Source organism: Pyxicephalus adspersus, chromosome 5 (genome assembly GCF_032062135.1).
Source record: "Pyxicephalus adspersus chromosome 5, UCB_Pads_2.0, whole genome shotgun sequence".
Classification (NCBI taxonomy): domain Eukaryota; kingdom Metazoa; phylum Chordata; class Amphibia; order Anura; family Pyxicephalidae; genus Pyxicephalus; species Pyxicephalus adspersus.
In genome coordinates this window covers 60,855,801-60,880,256 of record NC_092862.1, presented here as the reverse complement: position 1 = coordinate 60,880,256, position 24,456 = coordinate 60,855,801, and the positions used below count along the sequence as shown (strand labels likewise).

The 24,456-nt window shown below is 41.5% G+C and overlaps 1 protein-coding gene across 1 annotated transcript; it reads right to left on the bottom strand.

Annotated features, from left to right (window-relative positions):
* Positions 1–1,594: 1,594 nt before the first annotated feature.
* LOC140331007 (regulator of G-protein signaling 9-binding protein B-like) lies at positions 1,595–11,792 on the bottom strand. Its single transcript, XM_072411673.1, has 3 exons — positions 11,455–11,792; positions 9,223–9,532; positions 1,595–2,945 (listed from the first exon to the last, which is right to left on the bottom strand). The coding sequence occupies exons 1-3, from the start codon at positions 11,548–11,550 to the stop codon at positions 2,647–2,649; spliced, it is 705 nt and encodes a 234-aa protein (XP_072267774.1). The 5' UTR covers positions 11,551–11,792; the 3' UTR covers positions 1,595–2,646.
* Positions 11,793–24,456: the final 12,664 nt, after the last annotated feature.

Here is a 24,456-nt window from a genome sequence, read left to right as displayed (position 1 = left end):
GGTAACAATCATTCATGCTGGAAAGTAATCCTTCTCTTTACCTAAAAGAGACCTACAGATGTAGACAAATGTGTTGGTATCCCTACACAAACTTGAAACTGATTAAAGTAATTTGCACTCATAATTGTTTTTCTTAATTGGGAAGATATAGACTTTTTCTTTAGAGAGTTCATTTAACAAAATATTTCAAATAATACCACAAATGAAGATGGTATGGAAAAAAATGCTGGCAACCATAACCTAATATGTTGTTGCACAACCTTTAGAGGCAATCACTACAACAGGCAATTACAATTTTTTTCGGTGAGTACCAGCCATCAGTTAGATTGGTCCACCATTCCTTGGCAAATGGCTTCAGCTGTGTCAGGCTTAAAGGATGCCAAAGTGCACGATTCAGTTCTTTCCTTTAGGTCATTGCTCATAAATGGCCACTTCAGATCAGTCAAATGTCTTGATCTTAGAAATTTTGGGTGTTTTAGCTGTGGGGTTTTGGTCATTATCCTGTTGGAGGATCCATAACTTGCATCATAGACAGAGCTTTCTGCACAGATTGAAAATATCCAAGCCAGACACAGCTAAACAGCTCTAAAACATAACCAATTATCCTCCATGTTTTACAGTAGGTATGGCATTTACTCAAAGCAATGGATAATGAAATCACCTTGTGATGGACCTTGTGGTTCAGCTTTCATCTCTTTGGAAGTTGTCTTTTGCTTTTGTCTATCATTTCCCCTAGCTTTCTCCCCACTCTAGGTTCTAATTTTCCTATTGCAGCCACATCCATGCTGGTTGCCCACGGACCTTAAACTTCCTAAAAATAATTGCAATGATTGTGCCAGGAACATCAAACTGCTAGGAGTTGGTGTTTATAGCCTTTGTCTTTTATTATGCTTGCCTTTAATTTTCCTTTGAGGGTCGTAATCACAAACCAGGACAGGTCTTCTGGTACATATCTCCTATATATTGTGTGTCAGAATTTACCTTAAAATTGGATTGTGCTTGAAAAATGGATTTTTAAAGCATCTTACTGTTATTTACCAGAATGGTCAGTCTGTCTTCCACAGATGGAACTGAATATTTCAGAACTATATTTGGTAAAATAACTTGAGATTACTATTATTGATTATAGAATATAGATTACTGAGAGGAGATAGAAACATACCCAATGATCTTTAGAAAATGTGAAGAAACAACATACGGTAGTATTGTTCCAATGTTTTAGTACTGTGCTTAGCTTGGCTGTTGCTTTGGGATGATAGGTTGAAAACACGCACGACTTAATGTTCAATGGATTGCCGTACAATTACCTTATTAAACAAAGATTACATTTTTGCAACCAAAGGAGTTGCTGTCATTGAAAGAACATGTAGAAAATGTGCCAACAACCTGTGCAAAAAGAATACCAACAATGAAAATAGTGTTACAACCATTGTCAGTTTTACAACAGAAAAGTCTAATGAATATATGGTCCATGGTCTTTGAGGGATTAGAAGTTTAATGATGTACCAAGGTTCTGTCTTGAAGTTTTTTTTTCCTGACACAAACTAAAGAAGGTAATACATATCTTACAGTCCAAAAGTATTAGAGTAGAACATCATTTTTACACAACTTTATTAGAATTTTCCATATCAACTTTATTGTGTTTTTCTCAATAAAAAATTAGATATGTACAAATAGATTGTCAGTAAGATTTTACAGTATTATATTGGAAAGTCAACAGATTTAAGAAAATCCTTCTTAGTCTTAGATTCTTATGAATTCATGTAATAAATTATGCAACGTTCTCATTCTTGATGCAGTTTGTCCTAAACCTTTATAAGGCTACATATGGCTAATTCAGAAAGTATAAAAAGCCACCTATTTTAATCGCTTAATCAGTAGAGTGGGGTTTATAGTGACAGTTGTTTCCAATGACTGGATGTCAGAGTCATTTACCGATTTTATTTTATGTGACTAGATGAATAGAGTGGTACTTGGATTTCTATGTTCTTGTGCTGGATACGATTTTAACATTTGTTTGTTCTCAGATATAATTATTTTACTGAAAATGTATGTATTTGAAAGCTTTATGGATATCGTAAAGGTGCACTCACATGAAAAATATTGTCTACTGATTCTGTAAAACAAATGTATTACATCATGGAGAATGACACTGGTGCCTCCGATTGCAGCACGGAGCCCCATACAGAACAAGCTGCTAGGGACCTGTCACAAATAAAAGAAGCCCACTAAAGTCAGGGAATAATGTATGTAAAAGTTATATATATGGCAAAAAAGGAGAATTCCCCTTGCAATGTAGTAGTAGCCCGACTGCACGTGTAATTTTTTGTTTTAACTGAAGTTAGGTTTTAATTGGAAGCTTTATAAATATTAGTGATCCGGCTTGGACTGCTGCTCGATACTAACATAAAATAAAACTTTTTTGCCATGTGACAAGGACTTAGTCAAAGTCTGATCCAGTAACATTTTAAAATGAAAATTCAGATTATCCCAGTTCATCCACATAAAGATAAATAAAGTATTCATGATTTAATTGTAATCATAAAAATATTAGATTATTAAAACAAAGCATTACTAACCAGAAATAAATATCACATTTACAGCACAAAGAATATATAACAACTACCAGTGCCGTACCACATAAAATCAAAGACACAGTAAACTGCATCCATTACAGCAGTTGCGACTTTCTTTTTCATCCATTGAAAGCAAAGCTGTGGAAGACACATCAGTGCTGTCAAGCTCATCATTCATATTTGCTGTTGCTTCTACAGTCCATCTTAGGACATTCACTTTGAGCTCCATGTCAGTGATCATCTGGTCCACCTTGAGTATTTCTTTTTCTAGCTCGTTGTCTTCAAGCTTTTCTTTATTATTTGGTGGTGACTCACTGTGGGTGATGTTTTGGACACTTAGTGCCCTGGAGGCGATAGCAGAGGTACTGCCTGGAAATATAAAATTTACTTTAGAACTAGAAGGTCGTTTCTAAACCACAATATGCCTAGCAAAGATGCATTTCATATTAAGATATAAGAAAAGCTAAGTACAGACATATCACCCATTACTTTGCCTTATCTATCAAAGAATTTTTCTTAAAAAAAAATATATTTACATTTCTGCAGTGGTAGTCTTAGGGGTCTTTTATAAAGAAGTGGCCTAATGTAATTGCATAGTGAAATACATATTCAATACAAATTTATTTTTTGAATTCAGCAAATTAGAGTCAATCATATGTGTCATGTGACACCCAAAGTATGAAGAACAATATATGCCAGACTACTTCTCCCACCATCCCTGCAGTGGAAACTTTGGACCTGATTTATTAAGTCTCTATATGGCTGGAGAGGATACCTTTTCATCAGTGAAGCTGGGTGATCCAGCAAACCTGGAATGGATTTCTTAAAAGTAATTTGCTATTTGTTAGCAAATGTTTTCAATCCTGGACCAGATCCATTCCAGGTTAGCTGGATCACCCCGCTTCACTGATGAAAGTGTATCGTTTCCAGCCTTGGAAAACTTTAATAAATCAGGCACAATGTATCTACATACCTGTGGAGGCAAGAGCATAGGGGTGATTACAGGATATACTAAAAGTGGTGAGCCATTGTCTAACCACAGTTTGTTAACAGGAAACTAAAAGCCAGGAGTGGTCAGCCCGCTTCACAGCTATAGTCAAGCATGCAACCATGAAATATAAAATACAACAATTTTTCCGTCCAACATCTTTTTCCCCTATTATTAAAGGCCCATGAAAGTACCCCCTCCAATACCACAATGCTTCCTCTTCCCAAAACAGGCCCCCAGCGGCTACTAAACTGCCTCGGGCACAGTTAGCGGGCATCCTCTATTCCCACTTTGCCCCCATGACAACCCCATGACAAGTGTCGTGCGGGGTCCACTTAAGAAGAACTCCATACCGTGATGAGTTCCCATCCCCCTGCTCGTATGGATCTACCAAACAACTGCCACATGCTGCATGCATGAAACCTAATGCTTGCGAGCCCCGCCACACCCTCAAGGCCCTCTGCAACCCCTCCTGCAGGCTTAAGAACTATAAATCGGTTCCCACCGCATTCAAATGCACTCCATCCCTACAGAGGAACAAGTGAGGCTCCACCTCCAATTCTCTATGCCTAACCACCAGGCCCCCAATATGTCCCAGAAACCTTCCAACCTCCTTGGTAATCTTAATGCGTGCTTTGTTCAATTTCTCCACAGACCTAGCATTCCTGCAGGCCACCCTCAGGATAATGTTTGACCAAACAAACACTGTTGTGGAAATGCACTCCTAAGCCTTAAAAGATCAAACTTAATATCCTTTATTATCTCCCACATAGAACAAGACCCAATATAATTTCCCCCAACATGTAGCAATAGGACATCAGTTGGCCTATCCAAGTGGGCAAATCTGGTTACCTCCGGTACCACATGACTCCACTGCATACCAGGGATCCCTATCCACCACACTTGAGCTGTGTCCCAGTGAATACCCAGCTGCCGTCCATTAGGCCTTATATCCGCCCTCCTTGTGCCCCAATAAACAAAGGAGTGTCCCAAGATCCATAGCAGACACTCTGCAGCACCTGCAAATAAATAAACAACATGGTCCAACCTGCCTTCCAATTATGGAAAATACCCTTATGCAAACCACACAACACCACGCACTCCCCCTTTGAGAATAGTACCCCCCAATCCTATAACAAATGGGGCAAGATAGACCAGCAAGCTTAAAAAAAAAAAAAAAAGGCCAGGGCCGCCAACTTTTTGCTAATCGCTGCCCCCGACACCCCACTCTGTAAATTACTAACCAAAAACCATAGCACTAAATCCCCCCCCCCCCCCCCCATTCAGGACACCTCTCGCCCCTGAATTTTGCAAAAACAAGAACCATTCCCGCCAAGTGCCAACATATGCTTTCCACGTTCCTGCACTAACCCATCTCTGTATCAACCCTGCGATGACCCCCAAATCACCTTCTACAGAGCTGGTGGACAAGGCGTTCCCAGTACCTTTGCGTGTGGTGCCACTTCCTCAGCGCTCCATTTTCCATTAAAATATGTGACATACCCACAATTTCCTGCAGCATCAGTAATCAGATCGAATTCCACATTATCCACCATCTGAGCCATCCATAGAGACCTGCCATTGTATTGTGCCAAAAAACTGCTCCTAACACCCAAATCCTCACGCAACAACTTAATCAAACGTAGAAAAATGCCCAGGTGCACGCACCCCTACTGTGGCTGCCGCAAGCCTGCGACTGAAAATTCTACTTATAGGCATAATCCGGCACGCAAAATTCAATTTTCCCAGGAGCGATTGCAAATTATGCAAGTGAATCCCCCGCAACAGTCTGACCTTCTGTACCTCAAGGCGCAACTCCAACAACTTGTGCTCTGGCAGACTGCACTCCATAACAAGTGAATCTACGACAGTCCCAAAGAAACACAACTCAGTGGAAGGCATTATTATACTAAAATGCTTTTATGTTAAAAGGCGTGTAATGGAAAGATCAGCTGATCTAAATGAATATTCAAGTGTGGTTTAAAATGCTTGTAAACAATATTATAAAAAGGCTTTCAAGAGAGCAGTCCCTAAAGCAAGGATACTGCCTCAATGGGCCTGATTTATTAAAGCTCTCCAAGGCTGGAGAGGATACACTTTCATCAGTGAAGCTGGGTGATCCAGCAAACCTAGAATGGATCTGTTACAGGATTCAAAACATTTGCTAGCAAATAGCGCATGATTTTAAGAACTCCATTCCAGATTTGCTGAATCACCCAGCTTTACTGATGAAAGTGTAAGTTAGTGACATCATTAAATCTTTCTACATATCTAATATGTACAGCTATGAGTCTGTAGGCTCAGGAACTGCTGTGTATTTGAATGAAGAAATTGAAGACAATTGGTAGATTTATAAGGGTACAATTACTCTTTTCAATTTCACAAATGGATTGCTCACCTTCTGTAATTGTGTTATAGTTAGACTGTTTGTATTAGATAAAAATAACAGTTATTTAATGTTTTATAACCAAAAGCTATTAATTCAATGTAATAAAAGTATTTATTTAAAACTTGTGTTTGTGAAATGCCTACACAGAATATTGACTTACTGCATTTCCAAATGATATTATGTAGTATTTTTATCAAAGTTGTCAATTGTTTGCCTTCCTTTTATCCTTGTTTGGTACATACAAATAATTTGTGTCACTTGTTCTCATTTAATTTGTCATTGTCTATAACCAATGCATAAGCACAAAGCTTTTAAATCTTTCTTTAATGACTTGGCTAGTACAACATTAAGAAAGCGGATAACTATTAGAGGTAAGGTGCATATGTTTTCAGGGTCACTATGAAGGTAAAAGGAGATTAGACAAATACTTGGTAAGATAAATAGCTTGATATGTTCAGTAATGTTGTGTAAAGAATAGAAAGAAAATGTCCACGCAAAGCCAAATTATAATAAATGTTTGCTTATCAACAAATGCATCACCAGCTCATTTTGTTAAGCAAAGCATTGTTTTATGCTACTTGATGTTTCCCTTTTTTTGCATGTTTCTCCGTCTATTCATAAATAAAAATAACTTTTTTTTTTTTTTTTTGTTTTTTTTTACAAAGATCAGTTTTCTAGCCCACATTTACACCAATGATCTAATGAGTCAGATGAGTGATTTAGTATAACATGTTGGCAAAAAAAAAAAGAGTACCATATTTAAAAAAAAACAGAGGTGTTACTAGAGGTAGGCAAAATGAGCAAAACATAACAGCACAGACAGTATAGTTTCTCAACCAGAGTTCCTGCAGAGGTTGCTCATAATACTCCTACTAGATCACCAAGTGGTTTTGGGGTTCTCTTTCATTTTCATGGGTTTGGAGTTAATCCACAAAGAAGTCCACAGTAAAATATGTGATTTCAGGTAAACCCTTAGGGAAGTTCTAAATTCCTGTTGTTTCTCAACCAGGGTTCCATGGAACCATGGGGTTCCTCCAGAGGTTGCTAGGGGTTCTTGAGCAATAAGCAGTTTGTGACTTTTAGGTCAGTTTAAAATATACCATATATCTGTAAGGGTGGCATCCTTCCTAATGGCCAGCAATGGAGGAGGTATTCTTCTTACCGACTCCCACACTAATGTACTGTGAGCTAAAGCAATTATAGTAGGTGATCCCTGAAGACCTGAAAGTTTTTTTTAAGGTGTCTAGAAACACAGTATGAGGAAGAAGGATTGGCATAATGCAATTAACTTATAAATGAAGGTAAGCCGGGAAGCAACAAGTTAGGCCTATTCAGTTGCGTTGCCCGTTTAATGGGTTTAAGGGGGAAAACTAACCCCACACATACACACACCCTTCTCTACAATAACTTAAAACACCCCCACCCCCTAAATGTGATCTAGAGGTCTGCAGTCCAGCACACCTTGAGCAACCATGTGTCTATTTAGTATCAATATCCTTGAACCCATGAAATGGCAATATATTTGAACTCATGAAATGGCCTTTAAGAAATTCAAACATGTTGACATGCTTTTTTTGTATTATAGTGTGCTGGGAATATGTATTGGAACAATATGTATTGGAATTGCAATTGGAACAATGTTATTGCAAAATAAAGCAATGGTGGGACACTATTTCTCCCACTCATATCAACAATGTGGCACCATTATTTCCACTGACCTCAATGATGGGGATCTATTTCTATACCACCAGTGATGAATTATTCCTCCTACTGACACCAAAGATGGCCATCATCACCACCTAATGCTGGGCACTACAGACACCAATATTGGGGAACTATGCTTTCAACTAATATCAACATGTAAGCACTATTCCACTGATACCAGTGATGGGACACTATTCCAACGGCAACAACAACTATTGGGTATTATTCCTCCCACTACACTCTCTGACACTAACACGTACACACTATTTCTCCCTCAAACAGGTGCATCAAGGGAAGCTTATATTTCACGTTTCATGTAAAGGATGAACATGTGCAAGTGCCCATCTAATACCAGGATACAGTCAAAAACAGCTGCTTTTTCCTTTATGGCAGCATCACTGGTGAGCTGTGGATCCAAAGTTAGTTGTTACATTCACCAGCAGCATAAACACTGTTTATTGTACGTTTACGTATTTGATTATTTGAATTTTTCCATTTTCATCCACATTCTTCTACAAAAAAATGAATACCCAAAATATGTTCAGTCTCGTGTAATGGGTAAGGTACAATAGATTATTTACAATTCAAACTGTTCACAGACTATAATGAAACATGTTGCAAGGACAGAACATCTATAATTTGCTCAGAAAAATGTATGTTTTGTGAAAAAATACAACATATTTGTGTAAAAATAGGTAACCTATATACAATACATATACCATATAACCATTAGTATGGATTAGCCCTGAAGTATCAGCATGAAGCCCCTACCCTAATAACAAACTAAGGTTTTAAAAAACAGAAGAGTTTTTGGTAAGCAATAGAAACAGAATGTACTCTGTGGTTTTTGCTTTTAGGCAGGACTTGTAGAATGACAAACAGGTTCACCTTAAAGCAAAACTAAACTCAAAATAAAAAAAAAACACTCACCTTTAAGTCCGCAGATCCATGGATACATGCGTGAGATCGGCAATTTTTTTCTTCTATTAAAGAAAGGGCTTCTTCCGTGCATGCCATAGAGAAGGGCATGTGCAAAAGGAGCAGCCAAGAGCCTCCCAGGATGCGTGATGTGTGATGTAGGTATCCTGGGAGGCTTTGCGCTCCTTTCTGTCTTGATTGCCAGAAAAAGGGTTTTGCATTTACAAAAAAATACAACTTTTACTTAAAGGGTTGTCTACCCTTTAATCTAAAGTAAACATTTTGAGCTTAGGTACGCTTTAAAAAGGCTTGCTTAACTCAACTACCCCTAATATTTCTGGCGGTATTAGGCATAGACCTGTAGGAATAGGGCAGGCAATATACACATTTGTAAACAAATGTATACTCATCCTATGCAAGGTGGTGAAAACTGTACAGCCACAGATGTGCCCAGGTTACCAAAATCTACTTAAAATGTAATTAATAATTGAAAAAAAATTAAATAAAACATAGTGAATTGTACTGTTACATCAACTCATAATATCTTTTGATCAGAAATTCTGTTTAAACTGATAAAGGTTGTTATTGAAGTAATTCAACTTTTGATCCTGAGCACAATAAAAAAAAAAATCATATTTCTCTTTTACCTGTATTGCCAGTCTGTATTGCTGGCTGATTGCCTGCAGAGAGGGGAACGGACAGCCCAAGCTCATACACCTTACACATGTCAGTGTGGAAAAGCTCCAAACCACTGGAAAACTGTACCCAGAGACGTTCTAACTCCATGCGGTCTCCTTTGGTTAGCTGTTTATCCCGAAGAGCAGCTGTCAGTTTGTTCCTGTTGCTTAATGCCAGCTCCTGGGCCCTTTCTCGGGTGCGTCTCAATTCATCACGCAGACGTTTACTGTCGGAGGAACCTCCAACAGAGACTGCCAAATGTCTGTAGCATGCCACCACCTTCCAGTCACATGGAAAAGATAGAAAAATCAAATAGATTTATAAGTATAGAAAATAAGAAAGACGTGTAATATTGCTGAAAAATAAACCTAAAGTAAATCTGTGAAGGGGGAATATAATACAAATAAAATAAACTTAATAAACTGTAAAAGATGATTGAAATAGCAAATACCCATGTACCCTATCACATGCTATTGTTCCTTTATACTAAATCTGCATTACCACAGGACTCAGCAAGTGTTTTTTTTTTACAGGATAATAGGATAAAATTATCTATCGCAGGTATGCAATTGATATAATGTGTCCTGGAAGTAAGTCAACTAAATCATCACTGTAGTTCTGCAGATTCTTCATCCCTTAGCCTGACTCCTAGGGGGTGGAGATGGGGAAAATATGTGCCAGAATGATTCATAGGTACCATACCTAAGTAAGCAGGTACCTTTTGCATTGGTGCCATCACCAAGGCTGATAACTCAACCCTTTACATTTAGGCAGCGTGAAGGAAGAGGGACTCAAATATGCATTGGTTCTTTATTTTAAATAGTGATTACTGTAGTACAAAAGTAACAGGGCTCATCAATAGAGTAGGCAATCCCTGAATTTTAGTTTAGTAAACCATATAAAATGTAAAGAAGTCACAAAAAATGTAACAAAAAGAATCAGCTTTTACATAACATGTTTCCAGGTTTTCATGATAATTTACTGCAAAACCAACCATATGATGTTTCACAGCAAGCAATTTAAATTTATACTTTTCATTTAGCACTATGCAAATTAGAAAAGTTAAGGGGTGATTAAAGTCCTATAACCGATAAGTCACTGCATTTTTTAATGAAATGACGTCTGATCCTCTGTTTTAAAAGTTTTAACTGCCCCATAGAAAGCTTTGTTACCATTTGCAACTTTGATTTTTTTGCTGTTTTCAGACAGATTAAGGATCTCATGTCTGTATATATCACCAATAAATTGATTATAATTACAGGTAGATGGGACTGGAAGTATATATTCTTCCTCCCATCTATTGTCTATGGCAGCCTTATAAAAGTATTTTAGGATTAGAATCTTTGTGGTGCTATTGTTATCCATGGACTCTTCAGGGAGATTTATTCACACTTCCTTGCTGCCCAAGATTTTACTAAACAGAAATGGTGATAACATTTAAAACAACAACACATACGGAGGTAAAAAGCTGAGAGAGGTTCTCGCTTTTTATTTATCCTAAAATAGAAAAACAACAAACCAGGGTTCTCATCCACCCTCACTCCAAACAATATCATAGAAAAATGTTTAAGCAGAGCATACACCTAAAATTTTTCTAAAGCACAGATCCAGGGAGCTTTTCCTGTATTATTAGAAGAACTAATCATTGTATAAACACTAAAGCATTTGTTGCTGAAACATTCATAGTTGTATTATTATACCAACAGGCATATAATATAGAAGTATATATTGGCTGTATGGTAAAATCAAGCAAACAAGCAAATAAATGCCTGTTCTAGATTCACATTCTTATTTTACATAGCAAAACCAATGTTCTCTGCAGTCTTACACCTACACACATAATCCTACTATGTCTATTCTTATCCTGCTACACTGCCTGGATCATCCAGGTTGTTCTTTTTTGGATCCCATTCTGTATGCAGCACATCCTTGCAATGACCTTCAACAACACTATACATAACATTGCTACAACAGAATACAAAAGGGCTGCAAAGTTTTGTAGAAATGTATTAGTATTTACCAAGATGATGTGAAGTGGTTAAACGTGGATGTGAAGAAAAATAAAAGCATTAATTTGCACTATTATTATCTTTTAGGTGTATTTAGTATTTTATTAGCTTATTTCAACTATGTACAACACATTCCCCACGTTAAATATGACCCTAGTATTAGTAAAAGAAGTATTAGTTAAGAACATGTACCTTATTCAATGCTTCCACCACTGACCAGCATTCTTCTCTGATTTTCAGGGAGTTTATGCATGCTTCATTGCCCACCTTGTTATTTTGGATAGGCATTTGGGCTCCTTTTTCTTGAGAAGCCTACAAAATTAGGATTTTTGCAACCTATCAAGCTGCATGTTGTTGTTGATCTTCAGTACTTGCATTTCTCATGTTTAGCATTTGAAAAAATGGACAATCACTTTTTAATCCATTGGAGAATATAGTTTAGAAAATATTAACCTATAAAACACAGAAAAAAAGTAGAAGAAGGTTTTCTGTATTCAGCATCGGAACAAGCAGTAACAAGAAGAGTGCTGAGAAGTAATCTGAGGGATTATGAAAGGAGGTCCTAACCCTGGGTGAAATGACAAGGCCTTTGTAAGCTCTTTATCTCTTAGCTCTGGAGGTATTCTTATGTTCAAATCTCCAAATTCAGAAAACAAAATATGTTTGCCCGCAGTTTCTGGAAGCTGGAATAAAAAAGCAGACTATCATTTGGAGTACTGCTTATTAAAGAATTACCGGTAGTCTGCTCTAATAACACATAGGATATTTAAAGAATAAGAAAATTTTCATATGGAGTGAATTTGTCCTGCCTGCTTAGCTTCCTTTATTTAAAGTATAAAAGATTTATATCTACCTGTGCCTGACAGCTACTGCAGTGTTTACATCATGTGGCTGGCTACCTTGTACAGCTTGCATTTAATTGCTGGGTCCTCAGAGTTTTATTGGACCATTTATCAAGTGTTTCCGGCCTTGACCAATATTGTCATATATGTATGACTGTGCTACAACTTTACAATCAGCTGATCAGCCAGTGCAGGTAGGCAGTTTGCCTCTGATAACTATGTAGGGCATGCCACTGATGTAAAATGATACTTAAAAATGGGGGGGTCAGTTGGCCCTTTATGTTAGCCACCCTGGATAAAATGGGCTTTACAGGCCCCTTTGTTAAGGCGGTTAAATCCTTATATACGGCCCCTTCGGCCTCGGTCAAAATGCCACATGCCTCTTCTACTGTATTTTCCATCAAAAATGGAACGAGACAGGGTTGCCCATTATCGTCCCTACTCTTTGCCCTGTGTATAGAACCACTGGCGGCCTGCATCCGCTCCAACCCCAACATACATGGAGTCCCCGTGCATGGCAAATCATACAAGCTTTCATTATACGCTGATGATATCCTCCTAACTCTCTCACAACCGACTGTCTCCCTCCCCAATTTAATGAAAGTCCTGGAGGAATACGGTACAGTCTCGGGATTTAAAATTAATTGTTCCAAAACAGAGGCCCTACCTCTTCACATCACTCCAACGGAGCAACAGGCCTTGAAAGATTCTTTCTCTTTCACCTGGCAGGTGGGTTCCATCAGCTATCTTGGGACTAAAATTACCTCCACATACTCTCAACTGTACGCCCACAATTTCCCCCCGTTATTACGGGAGGTGAATAACTTTTTATCTAAATGGAAGGCACATCGCTGCTGGGTAGGATTGCTTCTGTGAAAATGATGCTTCTTCCTAAACTGTTGTACTTGTTTGAGACATTACCAGTCAGAGTCCCGTCTCCAGTACTGAAAAAAATCCAAACTAATTTTATGCGCTTTATCTGGGCTTACAAAAGGCACAGGGTACCCCAACATATTGTTTGTGCTCCTAGGGAGGGGGGAGGACTGGGAGGCCCGGATATTCACAAATATTATTTGGCGGCTCATCTGCGGCATGTCTTGCAGTGGACTTCCCCTCACCCTCCTAGTATCGGCGTAGAGTTAGAGGGGGAATGGATAGCCCCTATTCACCCCAATGTCATGTTGTGGAGCTCCTCCCTGTCACTAGTGGAATCGGATCTGACAGCTCCAATGGTGTTTACGAGGACCATATGGAGGTCCTGCAAGGACAAATTTGGCCTGGTATCCCCAGCCTCGAGATTAACCTCTATAATTCTAAATCCACAGATTCCGGATAGTCTGTCTGGTTCCATGTCAGGTCCTTGGAGAGATAGAGGTCTATTTCAAATTAGACACATTCTAGACCCAATCGAACGGCGGTTGCTCTCTTTTACGGAACTCACTAATAAAGTGGAGTGCCCCGCACGTCTTTTTACGCATATCTGCAAATCAGACACTATATTTTGTCTCTCCAGCCTACTGCTGTCTTCCAACCCCTCACTGTCTTTGAAAGACTATGTATGGAAGGTCCCCTTTCTAAAGGCACGATCTCGGCTATTTACCGTTTACTTCACTCCTCTACTCAGGGATTGCCCAATAAGTATGGTTATATGCTCAAATGGGAGGAGATGCTGGGTCGATCGTTACCCCCGGAAGATTGGCTTGACATATGGGAAGCCGCACACAAAAGTTCTATATGTACCTTATATAAAGAAAACCAATATAAAATTTTGCTCAGGTGGTACCACACACCAGCAGTCTTACACCGACTGTTTCCGGATGTGGACCCCTCATGTTGGAGATGTGGAAGACATAGAGGTACGATAGAACATATATTCTGGTTCTGCCCTCTTATTCAGCCATATTGGTCAAGGGTTAATGATTTACTATCGGTGGTGGTCCAGCATCAGATCCCATTGGATCCCCTTACGCATCTCCTAGGTCAACCCCCCCCAACTATGCCGAACGTGTCCCGCAAACTGGTGACTCACGTTCTAGTTGCAGCACGAACGTTGATCCCCACCAGATGGAAAATGACTATACCTCCTTCCATGGGCGACCTTCATGCACGAATACAAGAGATTCGTTTAATGGAATACCTCACGGCACTCCTTAGAAATACGGTGGATAGGTTTGAGGTGGTTTGGGAGGCATGGGACCGTTTTTATTCTAACTTATCAGACTAATCCTCCAGTCCCTCTACTGGCTGTCACAACAGTTTTGATTGTTTCTACCTCCTTTCGATTTTGTTTTGTTTACAAATGTTTATAAATGCGTATGTTATATATTATGTCTAAGATATGCCTATTGGATGTTTGAAATTCAGCTGCGTTCTGTTCTGGTCTATGATTGTTAATTTCCCTGTGTGTAACCCCTTCTTCCCTTCTGTAATCTATCACAAAACTTTTCAATAAAAAATACAATTTCAAAAAAAAAAAAAATGGGGGGGACCTCACTATATATGCTGTGCTGTATATGCCCTAGAGTAGAGGTCTTTAACCCCTGGGCCGTGGACAGGTGAGACAGGTGAGATTGGCAGAGCAATGTATGTAAGAATTACACCTCTCTGCCATTTCCAGCAGCTCTGACAGCACACCAGCTCTCTTATACTACTCTGCTATTCTCAGCTAGAGTGCTGACAGGAGGCAGATCTGCTGCGAATAGCAGAGTAGTAAACTGTACGTATACTGGGCCGTGGCAAAATTTTATTCTATGATACCGGGTCCTGCTTTTTAGAAAGGTTGGTGACCACTGCCCTAGAGTACTGCTGTCAATGTACACATGCTCATAAAAAAACATAGAAAAGCTGTTTTCTGGGTCTGCTTCCTAATAATAATACCATGTAGATAAACATTAACAAGGACCTCACCCTTTCAAATTAAAACATTGCAACAGTTGCACAATCCTTTATTACAGAAGAGACAATGTCCCATCTGCAACAAAACAACCTTACCTGCTGATTGCAATTTTCTAATTGCACTCACCTTTCCTCGACCAATTATACGCTCTGCAATCTTCACCCAATCTTCTTCCTGGTGTCAGGTCTTCCGTTATCTTGATTGGCCATGCTGAAAAGGTGAAACTGTCATGCGTGAGCTGCCAGATGCCTGACATATCCCAGCAGTCTACACCAAGCTGCACATGCATAGCTTAGTGTTTTTCAAAAAAAACAATTGTGAAAAGGCAGGTAAATATGTTTTATTGCAGAAGAGAGAGGTGATCATGCTTAGAGTTCTAGGGACATGTTTCAGGTTTTCTCCCTTTCATCAACAACTATCAATTCAGGAAAGGAGTGTTTGGTATGGTTGTGCTTATACTAGCGCTGGTATCCTGTTGTCTAGAGTGACCAGTTAAGTCTGACTACAGACATGTAGTGCATTTTCATATAAAACAAAATTCAAACTTATGCTGCCTGCTTATCCTCCATTTTTTACATTTTGTACCCCTTACTTACCCACTAGATCAGGGGTGTCAAACTGAAATACACAGAGGGCCAAAATTAAAAACTTAGACAAAGTCGCGGCCCAACCTTAAAATTTAATTGAAAAAATTGAAGAAATTTTTTCTTCTCATTAGATTTAAACCCTTTTCATATGGAAACAATAAGGTTTTGCTTCACATTCAGTCTGGAACAAGCTTATAATAAAGAAAGAAGCATAACTTTTTTTATTTAAAGAAAAATCTTAAGCCTCTTAAGGTGCGTACACACTTCCAATTTTTATCGTTCAAATCGAACGACGAACGATCGATTGGGCAAAAAATCGTTCGTAAAAAAGTAACCAACGACGCCGACGAACGAGGAAAGTCGCTGGAAACGAACGACCGGACCGGCGGATCGGATTGGACGACGATCGTTGAACATCGTTCGTGTGTACGGTCGTTCGTTGATCGTCCATGTTCAGAGCATGCGTGATGAACGAACGTCCGTTCACTTTCCTGTCGTGCACATAGTTCCTCTATCGCTCAAACGATCGTATCTATTGTGTGTACAATATCTACGAACGATCGTGTCGTTAACTCTATGTGCAGGATCGGTGCTATACGATCGTTCGTATATATCGTGCATGAACGTTCGTCGTTCATTTTCCAACGATAATAATTGGAAGTGTGTACGTAGCTTTACTCTATTTGTAGCCTTCTGAGATAAATTTCAATGGTAACCTTTTTGCACAGGCTAACAATAATAATACCAATTTTCTTCAATGAAATTCCAACCATTCAAGTCCATGCCTTGGAGTAGCATGGAAAAGTACAGCAGAGGGAGAGTGCTGGAAATGCCAGACACGGCCAATGCGGAGCTAAATCTTATGAGTGGCCCGCCGCTGAAACTCCCTCTTCATTGAAATAGCACCGCTAGTAAAATTCCCACCATTATTTGCGTCTATAAAACAGTCCAATGCGGGGCCATGCATAGGCAGAGAGCCCACTGGTTTAAAGACGTGAGTGATGCTGGGAATTGTAGTAGCGGCGCTATTTCAATGCAGCTGCGGGCCAGCTGCAGTTCAAATTTAAGATTCCTTTGGGGGCAAAAAAAAGGAATTATGGGGCCAGAGTTTGACACCTCTGCTCTAGATGCATATGATAACAATAGTAACTTGTTGTCTATTGTGGCCAGTTGGGTCCCACTGCAGAAGGACATACCATATTACCATTAATGTGAAAAAAGTTTATTGTGAAACACATCTACACAAAAAAAGAACAAAACGTTTACAACAACTCAAAACAGTGAAAATAAATGTGCAGATGCAAGGGAATAGGTTGATGGGAGCACAGAAACATCACAGTAACTTTACTGTTCTGCTCATAAACAACATTAAAACCAGAGAGTGTTACAACCGTCAGCTGTAACCTGCTGGACAATACATACTCAAGCCACTGCACATTGTGTGCTATACTGTACATCACATACCCTGGGCCATTGAACGCTTTGTTTTTTTTAACACGCTGCACATCAAGTACTGCACTGCATTTTTCTTTACGTACTTATACTTTATGTAATTTGAACAGTGTAACTTTTGCTGTGTTGTTTATTACATACTCAAGATCACTGATAATACCTGATGGCTAGTGTAGAGGACCTCCTGAAGCAGTTGTGTGACGCTGCCGAGTCTCGGGTTTCCAAGTTGGCTGCAGGAGCGGGTAAGCTCTGTGCTACAGGTGGTGGCTTCGGTCCCCATGCTTGGGGGACTGGATGCCAGGCAACCCCGGAGGTATAGGCCTCTGGTGCGCCTGAGTGCTCAGCCCCCTAGGGCTCGGTGCTGTTTTAGGAGCCCCACCAGGGACCCTCCGGCTGCCCGTGCTCAGACCTGTCAGGCTACTGCATCTGGCGAGGCCGGAAGGAATCCTTGGCCACGGCGGAGCCTAAGGGGAGGGGGAGACTGGGCTGGGGATGCCTGGCCTACCCCCCCATCGCAGGAGGGTGCTGGTGATCCTGGGTGGGCTTGGGCTGCTGGGGATGTTATGAGAGACTGGCGTCCAGTTTAGGAGCTGTAGGGCTCCGGGACTAGGGAGGAGGGGACGCCGGGCTTCTTCTCCAATGCTTTTAAGCGACCGGTCCCTGCCAAAATGGCCAACGTGCGCGGGGCGCACAAAGGATAGCGGTGGAGCGGGCGAGCTGTGGGCTCAAAGAACATGGCGGCCGGGCCATATTGCCAGAGCCTGTAGGCCCGGCCGCCAGAGCCTGCAGGCCTGCCCTGGAAATGCTAAAATGCAGCCTGCGGGCGCCGGTTTGGTGGCAGCCGGGTTGCTGTTGGATGCAGCTGGATGTCGACCCGGCAAGTGGGCGAAGTTCAAGGGTCGGTCCTGTGCCGATGCGCTGGGCCTGCTGCGGCTTGGGGCTCTCCGGCTCTTGAGGCCTGGGTCGAAGGCGAGGAGGCGCTGGCTGGCGGGCACTCAGAAGGTGCAGTATCAGAGGTAGAGGAGGAGCGCAGAGAGTTCAGGGCCCCGAGTTGGCCCAAGGAGTCCGGTTTGGCGGCTTCAGGATCTGGTGGTCCCGGTGAGTCTGCTGAGGGTTTTATTTTCAGGGGGGTTGGGGAGGGGGGGCCAGGGCGGGGTGGGAGTAGGGCTGGGGGTCAGTTGTTGGGGGATCAGTGGGGCTTGCAGGACATTTTGGGGGTATTGCGTTCTGTTTGATTAGGTTTGGAGGGGCAAATCTAGTGGCGTGTTAGTACCGGGTGGGGGAGGGGCCGGGAGGAGAACGGGCAGGGGGGCCTGCGGCTGCTGGTCGGCAATGTCAGACCGAGCTGATGAGGGAATGGGTTCAGAGAAAGGGGATTTAGAGAGTTGCGTGGACGAGGCATTGGATCTGGAACAGCAGGAGCCCCCTGGTGATGGGGCAGGGTCCACTAGCGGTCAGGTAAATGTGGGTGACGCGGCCAAGGGTGAGGTGTATGTTTGTTTCAACTAAACTAGAAGTGCGGGAAAAAATTTGGCCCTGGCAATTTGTCCATATTTTCTCGTTTTTGCCTTGGAGAGCTTCAACCTGGATCGTGGTTTGGGTGAGAGGAAAAAGGGGAGGAGGAACAGTGGGGTGTCAGGATGATTCAAAGGACATTTGCCAATTGGCTGCAGGCATTTGCCATATTGGCAAGTATTATTGGGGAAAGGGCGCTGGAGCATTGCTCTGCGTTGCGGGCTGGCGTGGCATGACGAACAGCGCAGCACAACAGCTGAGGCAGAGCAAGGCTATTCAGCCATCAATTTGCTGGGACCATAAAGACATTAGTCTTTGGATGAAATTGATGATGCTGGTGAGAGTGGTAAGTTTCCCTTTCTTGGGGGAGCCGGGGGTCAAGTTCCCTTGGGATTCCCGGCCCTCAGAATAAAGGGTATGTGTTGGTAGTTCAACGAGATTCGGCGCAGCCTGTCGCTTCTGGCATAAGTGTTCCGGGTGTGGCGGGGCCCAAGGCCTGGTAAGATGTTTTAGGCACGGGAAGGGTCGATCCGGAGACTTGGCTGGAAAAAGGGAAGATGCCAGGGATGGTAGAAAGGATGGTCCCCTTTCTAAATAGATACCTGGAAAGGGCTGCTGTGCGCTTCTTGAAGGTGGGTTTTAGGGAGGGATTTAGGATTCCTTGCTCAATGGCATCACCACCTCTTCGGGCAAGGAATCTGAAGTTGGCCTTAGAGTGGCCAGAAGTGGTTACAACAAAGATGGCTAAGGAAGTTGAATTTGGGAGAATGGGGGGGGGGGCATTCATGGAGCCTCCATTTGAGGGTTTGGTGGTGTTGCCATTAGGGGTGGTTCCCAAAAAGGAACCAAACAAGTTCCGGCTCATCCATCACTTGTCTTATCCTCTGTGGGGCTCCGTTAAGGCGCCTATTGACCCGGAGCTATGCTATGGGGTTCCGTTGGCGGCTGACAAGACTGAAGGGCTGACTATGGAATTGGCTTTCCTCAGTATTGTAATTGACACAGTGGCTATAGAGTGCAGGTTGCCAGAGGATAAGTTGCACAGGTTGGTGGACGAGGTGTTTAAGTTGAGTACTCGACGGAAAATGCAGCTGAAGAAACTTCATTTTTCGTTGGGTAAGTTACACTTTGTGTTTAGAAGTATGCCCATGGAGCGGATTTTTGCTAGACGGCTGGCAGCTGCATCCGATGGAATTCTACGCCATACACACATTATTGGGGAGATAAGGAGTTGAGGGCAGATTTGGTAGTGTGGTGGGAATTTCTTGAAGGTTATAACGGGCAGTCAGTGTGGATGGAAGGGCCGGTGGTCAGTGCGGAGTTGGAGCTGTTCACCAATGCAGCAGGTGGCGTTGGCTTTGGTGTCTACTTGCAAGGTGAGTAAGGACTGGGTCAGAGTGGGCCTGACGACTAATCTGGTGGCGCTTGAGTTTTTTCCGATGGTGTTTGAGGTTGAATGTAGCAGTTGGGGCTGTACATGTACTGGGTGTAGAGAACAACATTGCGGATGCCTTGTCTCGTTTTCAGCGGCATCGGTTCTGGCAATTGGCACCAGGAGCGGCCCGGCAGAGATTGTGGAGGATCGCATTGGATTGCTAGCCGGTATAGTTCGGCAGTCTGTGAGTCAGTCCACATAGGCAGCCTATTCGGTGGTGTGAGCTGACTGGTTTTGTTTCTGTTCAAGGTTTGGGGGTGAGGGGCTTACCAGGGCTCATGTCATGTTTTAAGGGCTGTGTTGGGGTGGTTGAGGGAGGTTTGCTCCCCTGAGTTTGAGGCTCTGCTGTTTAGGGAGGCCTTTGTGTTAGCGTTTGTTGGCACTATGCAAATAGGGGAACTTGTGAGCCTAGTGGTTAATCTGCCAGGGGGTTGCAGGTGCGGGAAGTGTTTTGGCATAGTAATAGAGTACATCTTTGGATTGCTAGGTCAAAGACGGATCAATTGGGCAGGGGTTTTACTGTGGAATTGGAAAAGGTGGATAGGGATATAGCTTGCCCTGTGTCAGCTGTTGGAGAATTTTTGAGGGTAAGGCCTGTTGAGGAGAGACCATTTTTGATATATGATGGGCAGGCTTTGTCTCGGTATCAGTGTTTAGCGGTTTTTCAAAAATATTTCAAGGCGGAGGGTTTGAATGAAAAAGAATTTTCTTCCTATTCGTTTAGAATTGGGGCGGCAACGGAAGCAGCCAGATGAGGGTTGGGTGACGATGTCATCAAACGTATTGGGCGTTGGGAATCCAAGCATTTTAGACTTTATATTTGTCAGCATCTTTTGGTGCGTTAGGCGGCGTGGGGTGGAGGGGGTGATATGTTGTAGCAGCCGGTTTGTTGTGTTGATGGTTGTGGTGCTTTGTTATGGGGAGGGTGGTTGGTTGCTGTTGTTCTCTTCCTTTGGTTTCAGTTTGGTTCTGGGTTATTTGTTCCCTTGGACGGTTATTCAATTGTGTTTTTGTTACAGGTGTTTTCCCCATCCTGGTGTGGATCGTAGGTGATTCCTATGTGTCGAGGTGTGCAAGGAGAGCGGCTTTTCGACCTGATGGTAGACAGCTGGGCATCCCTCGAGTGAGTGGGCTGATTCGGTGGCTTGGTATTCTGGGCCTGGAATGGAGCAGGGTCATGTGGGAAATTAACAGCTTTGTTCGGTTAGACTGGGTGCCCGATGTGTTGGTGTTCCATCCCGGTAGGAACGACTTGGGTAGCAGGCCTGTGCGGGAGTTGATACGAGATATTAAATGAGATTTTCGGAGGAATGGGGGGTTACTGGTGCAGCACTGCGATTTAAAGGTTGAGCCAGGTCTGTTCCTAAGGTCTGATGGGGTGCATTTGACAGATGCGGGCATTTATTTGTGGTGCCTAGGCCTGCAGGATGGGATTAAATGGGCACTGCAAATTTGGAGGAGCGCACAAGCGTGAGGTGTCTCGCTTGTGGCACTGTGGCGGTTGAGGTCCTCGAGGGGAAGGTGTTGTTGTGTAACAATTAAGTTGGGGGGCCCATCTAAGGTAAAGAACCCCCGGCTTAGGTTGCAGTTTGGTGGAATTTGTTGGTGGGGTCTACACAATAAATGTTTAGTTTCGTTCCCGAGCTGGAAGTATGGGTGGCTGGGAGCAATTGTTGTTGTAAGGTGCAGATTCCAAAAGGTATAAAGTGGTGGCCATTGAGGACCTGCAACAAGTAAGCAATAGTTATTGAAACAGTATTTTATGGTATTGTTATTGTTAATGTCTAATATTGTTATAATGTTTCAAGTTTAATTATTTGTTCAGTTAAACATTTATGTTTCTTGTAATTGTTATCAATATTAATATTGATATATTGTTATATTATTTTATATATTTTATTTAATAGGTTATTGGATAATAAATTTTTTGTTAATAAAAGGCCTGCCGGCCATTTAGGCAACGATTGGTGTGATTTACTGTGTAACAAGGTGGGGAGGGGGTGGGGAAAAGTTTTGTGGTAAGTTGAGGTTGGGGTAGGCAAGGGGGTTAGTATGCAAGTCTGCGGAGCTATGTTTTGCCGCAGTCATGTAAAGTAAAATGTAAAATTTCATATCATTTGAAGAATGAGCACACTTTTTCTAATATAACTTGTATGTATGTAGACAATGCAAACTGAACAAATTATGAAAAGCAGCAGATGATACCTTGAGTCAAAATCATAGGTTCAGACATATGATCAGAGTTCAATGCCTCCCTTTAAAGCAAAGATCGGAATTACTAACCAGGAGAAGGTAAGGTAAGGACAGGCTGACTAATGCATGAAAATGTTATCTCATAAGCCTATTTCTCTAGATCTCCTGATTGTTTTGACTTGTGTTTTTTCCTCAAAGTAATCTTTGAGTATGAAGTATATTTAAACTCAAGAGCAAAAATGTAGTATATTGCAGTTTGCCAGTCCTTAGATGTAGTGACTGCATAATTTTTTTGTTTTCAGGCTTAGTGCATTTACTGCAAGTAGGGAAAGATACCTCTTGATCCTGTTAGAGATTTACTATCCTTGTAATTCCCTTTGTGCTGAACATAAATCTCATATGATATTATTAGCTTTCTCATATATCTTCTGTAAGCTACCAAACTCCTCCCCCCATGTAATGGAGATTAGGAGAGGTGGGGCGTTTATGGACCAGATTACGAATGCAGGGTAATAGGGTGAGTGAGCATTATAACTTTAACCTCCCAACCGTTAAGCCCGCACTTTTCCGTACTAAAAAAAGTTGCAATTATCGTTAACCCCGAACTTTTCTCCCTACATTAAAATCCTCACTTACCTGGTCCCGCTGTGCTTATCCAGCGTCATGTCCGTGTTCCAGCGTCGTCCTCCAGCGTCGATCTCCCTCTCCAGCGTCAGGTGCCTTCTCCTATACCAGCGGGACCGGTGAGATGCCGGCCGGGGGAACACAAGATGTCGGCCGGCTTCTTACCTGGTCCCGCTGATCATCCAGTGTCGTTCTCGTTCCAGCGCCGGGTGATCTCTGAAACAAGAAGCCGGCCGGCGGAGGAAAAAAAAGCCAGCCGGCTTCTCCCTGTGTGCGTGCGCGATGACGTCGGCGCGTGTGCGGGAAATTCAAATTGAAACTCATTCAAACATTTTGTATTGGATTGAATACAAAGTCCTGTATCCAATCCAATACAACATAATAGAAAATATATTTGTGTGGTTTTGTCTATAGGTATGTGACGTTGGACGGTTGGACACTAGGGAGGTGTTTTAGAAAAATATATTACTATACAGTATACCGAATTATCGCATTTTCAGTATTTTTCATTTATTTATGTATTCTTGTTTAAGCTGAATTTTGTGTTTTTCCTTTAATTTTATTAAAAGTAATTTCTTTTTTTACATGATTGTGTGTTTCAAACATTTTTTATATTCATGATATCTACTAGACCCCTATTCGGACATATTTCTGTAAGTTACAGGTCTACAATTTAAAAAAAAAAATTTCATGAAAACCTGTAACGCTTTTGGTACAGAAATCTAGACATCAGTGTAACGCCCAGGTGGTTAAGGGCACAAAAAACTTTAGTTATCAAACAGGACATCTGACATTCCCTAAACATTCCCTGGTGAGAATCTTCCAGGCCCATGTGTATCAATAGCAGTAATTGTTTCCCACCAGGGAATGCTTGACGGAATGTCAGATTCCCTCTTTTATAAATAAAGCCCAAACTGTCATGCTAGCAGAATTACTAAAAAAAAGGGAAAACAAGCCTGAGCAACCACCACCAATGAATGTGGTATATAGTAAAAAGAGAAGACTGCTGTATATTGAATTGCCTAAATCAAATACTTTGTTAATGTTCTTTTAAAGCATATTATCTGGTATATGCTTTGCTTTTTTGTTCGAGGTTACTGACCTAGATTACCTAACAGTGCTCTGATTTCTGGCTCTTGTTACTAGCTCAGCTTATCTGTAGCTTTTCTCATTTTGCACTTCTGTTCAAGACCTAACATCCTAGATCCAGTTACCGGTTCAGCTTGTACTTTACTTCACCTTTTATTTTTCAATGCAGTCTGTAACTAACCTTTTTTTTGTTTCAATAGGTTTTTATTGAGAAAAATTTTCCAAATAGTAACAACTAACAAACAAGGGGACAAAGTCAAACAACATTTAAAACATCTACACAATGGTGTAGCGCCTATAAAAAGAAGAAAAAACATAGTATAGAACCATCTGGAGTAATTGACCTTTTTACAGGCACTTTCCATAATGGTGTAACCGACCCTTCCTGCGCAAGCATTGGATTCCCTATAGTGGTGTTTAGAAAACAGGGATCAAAGTACAGTAAACAGTCCTTTACTAGATGAGGTCACACAGCTGATTTGCTCCTATATATAAGTATAAAGGCAATTCTGACTGTCATGGCCTTCCAGTGGCTTTATCACTTTCCCTGAATATAGACAC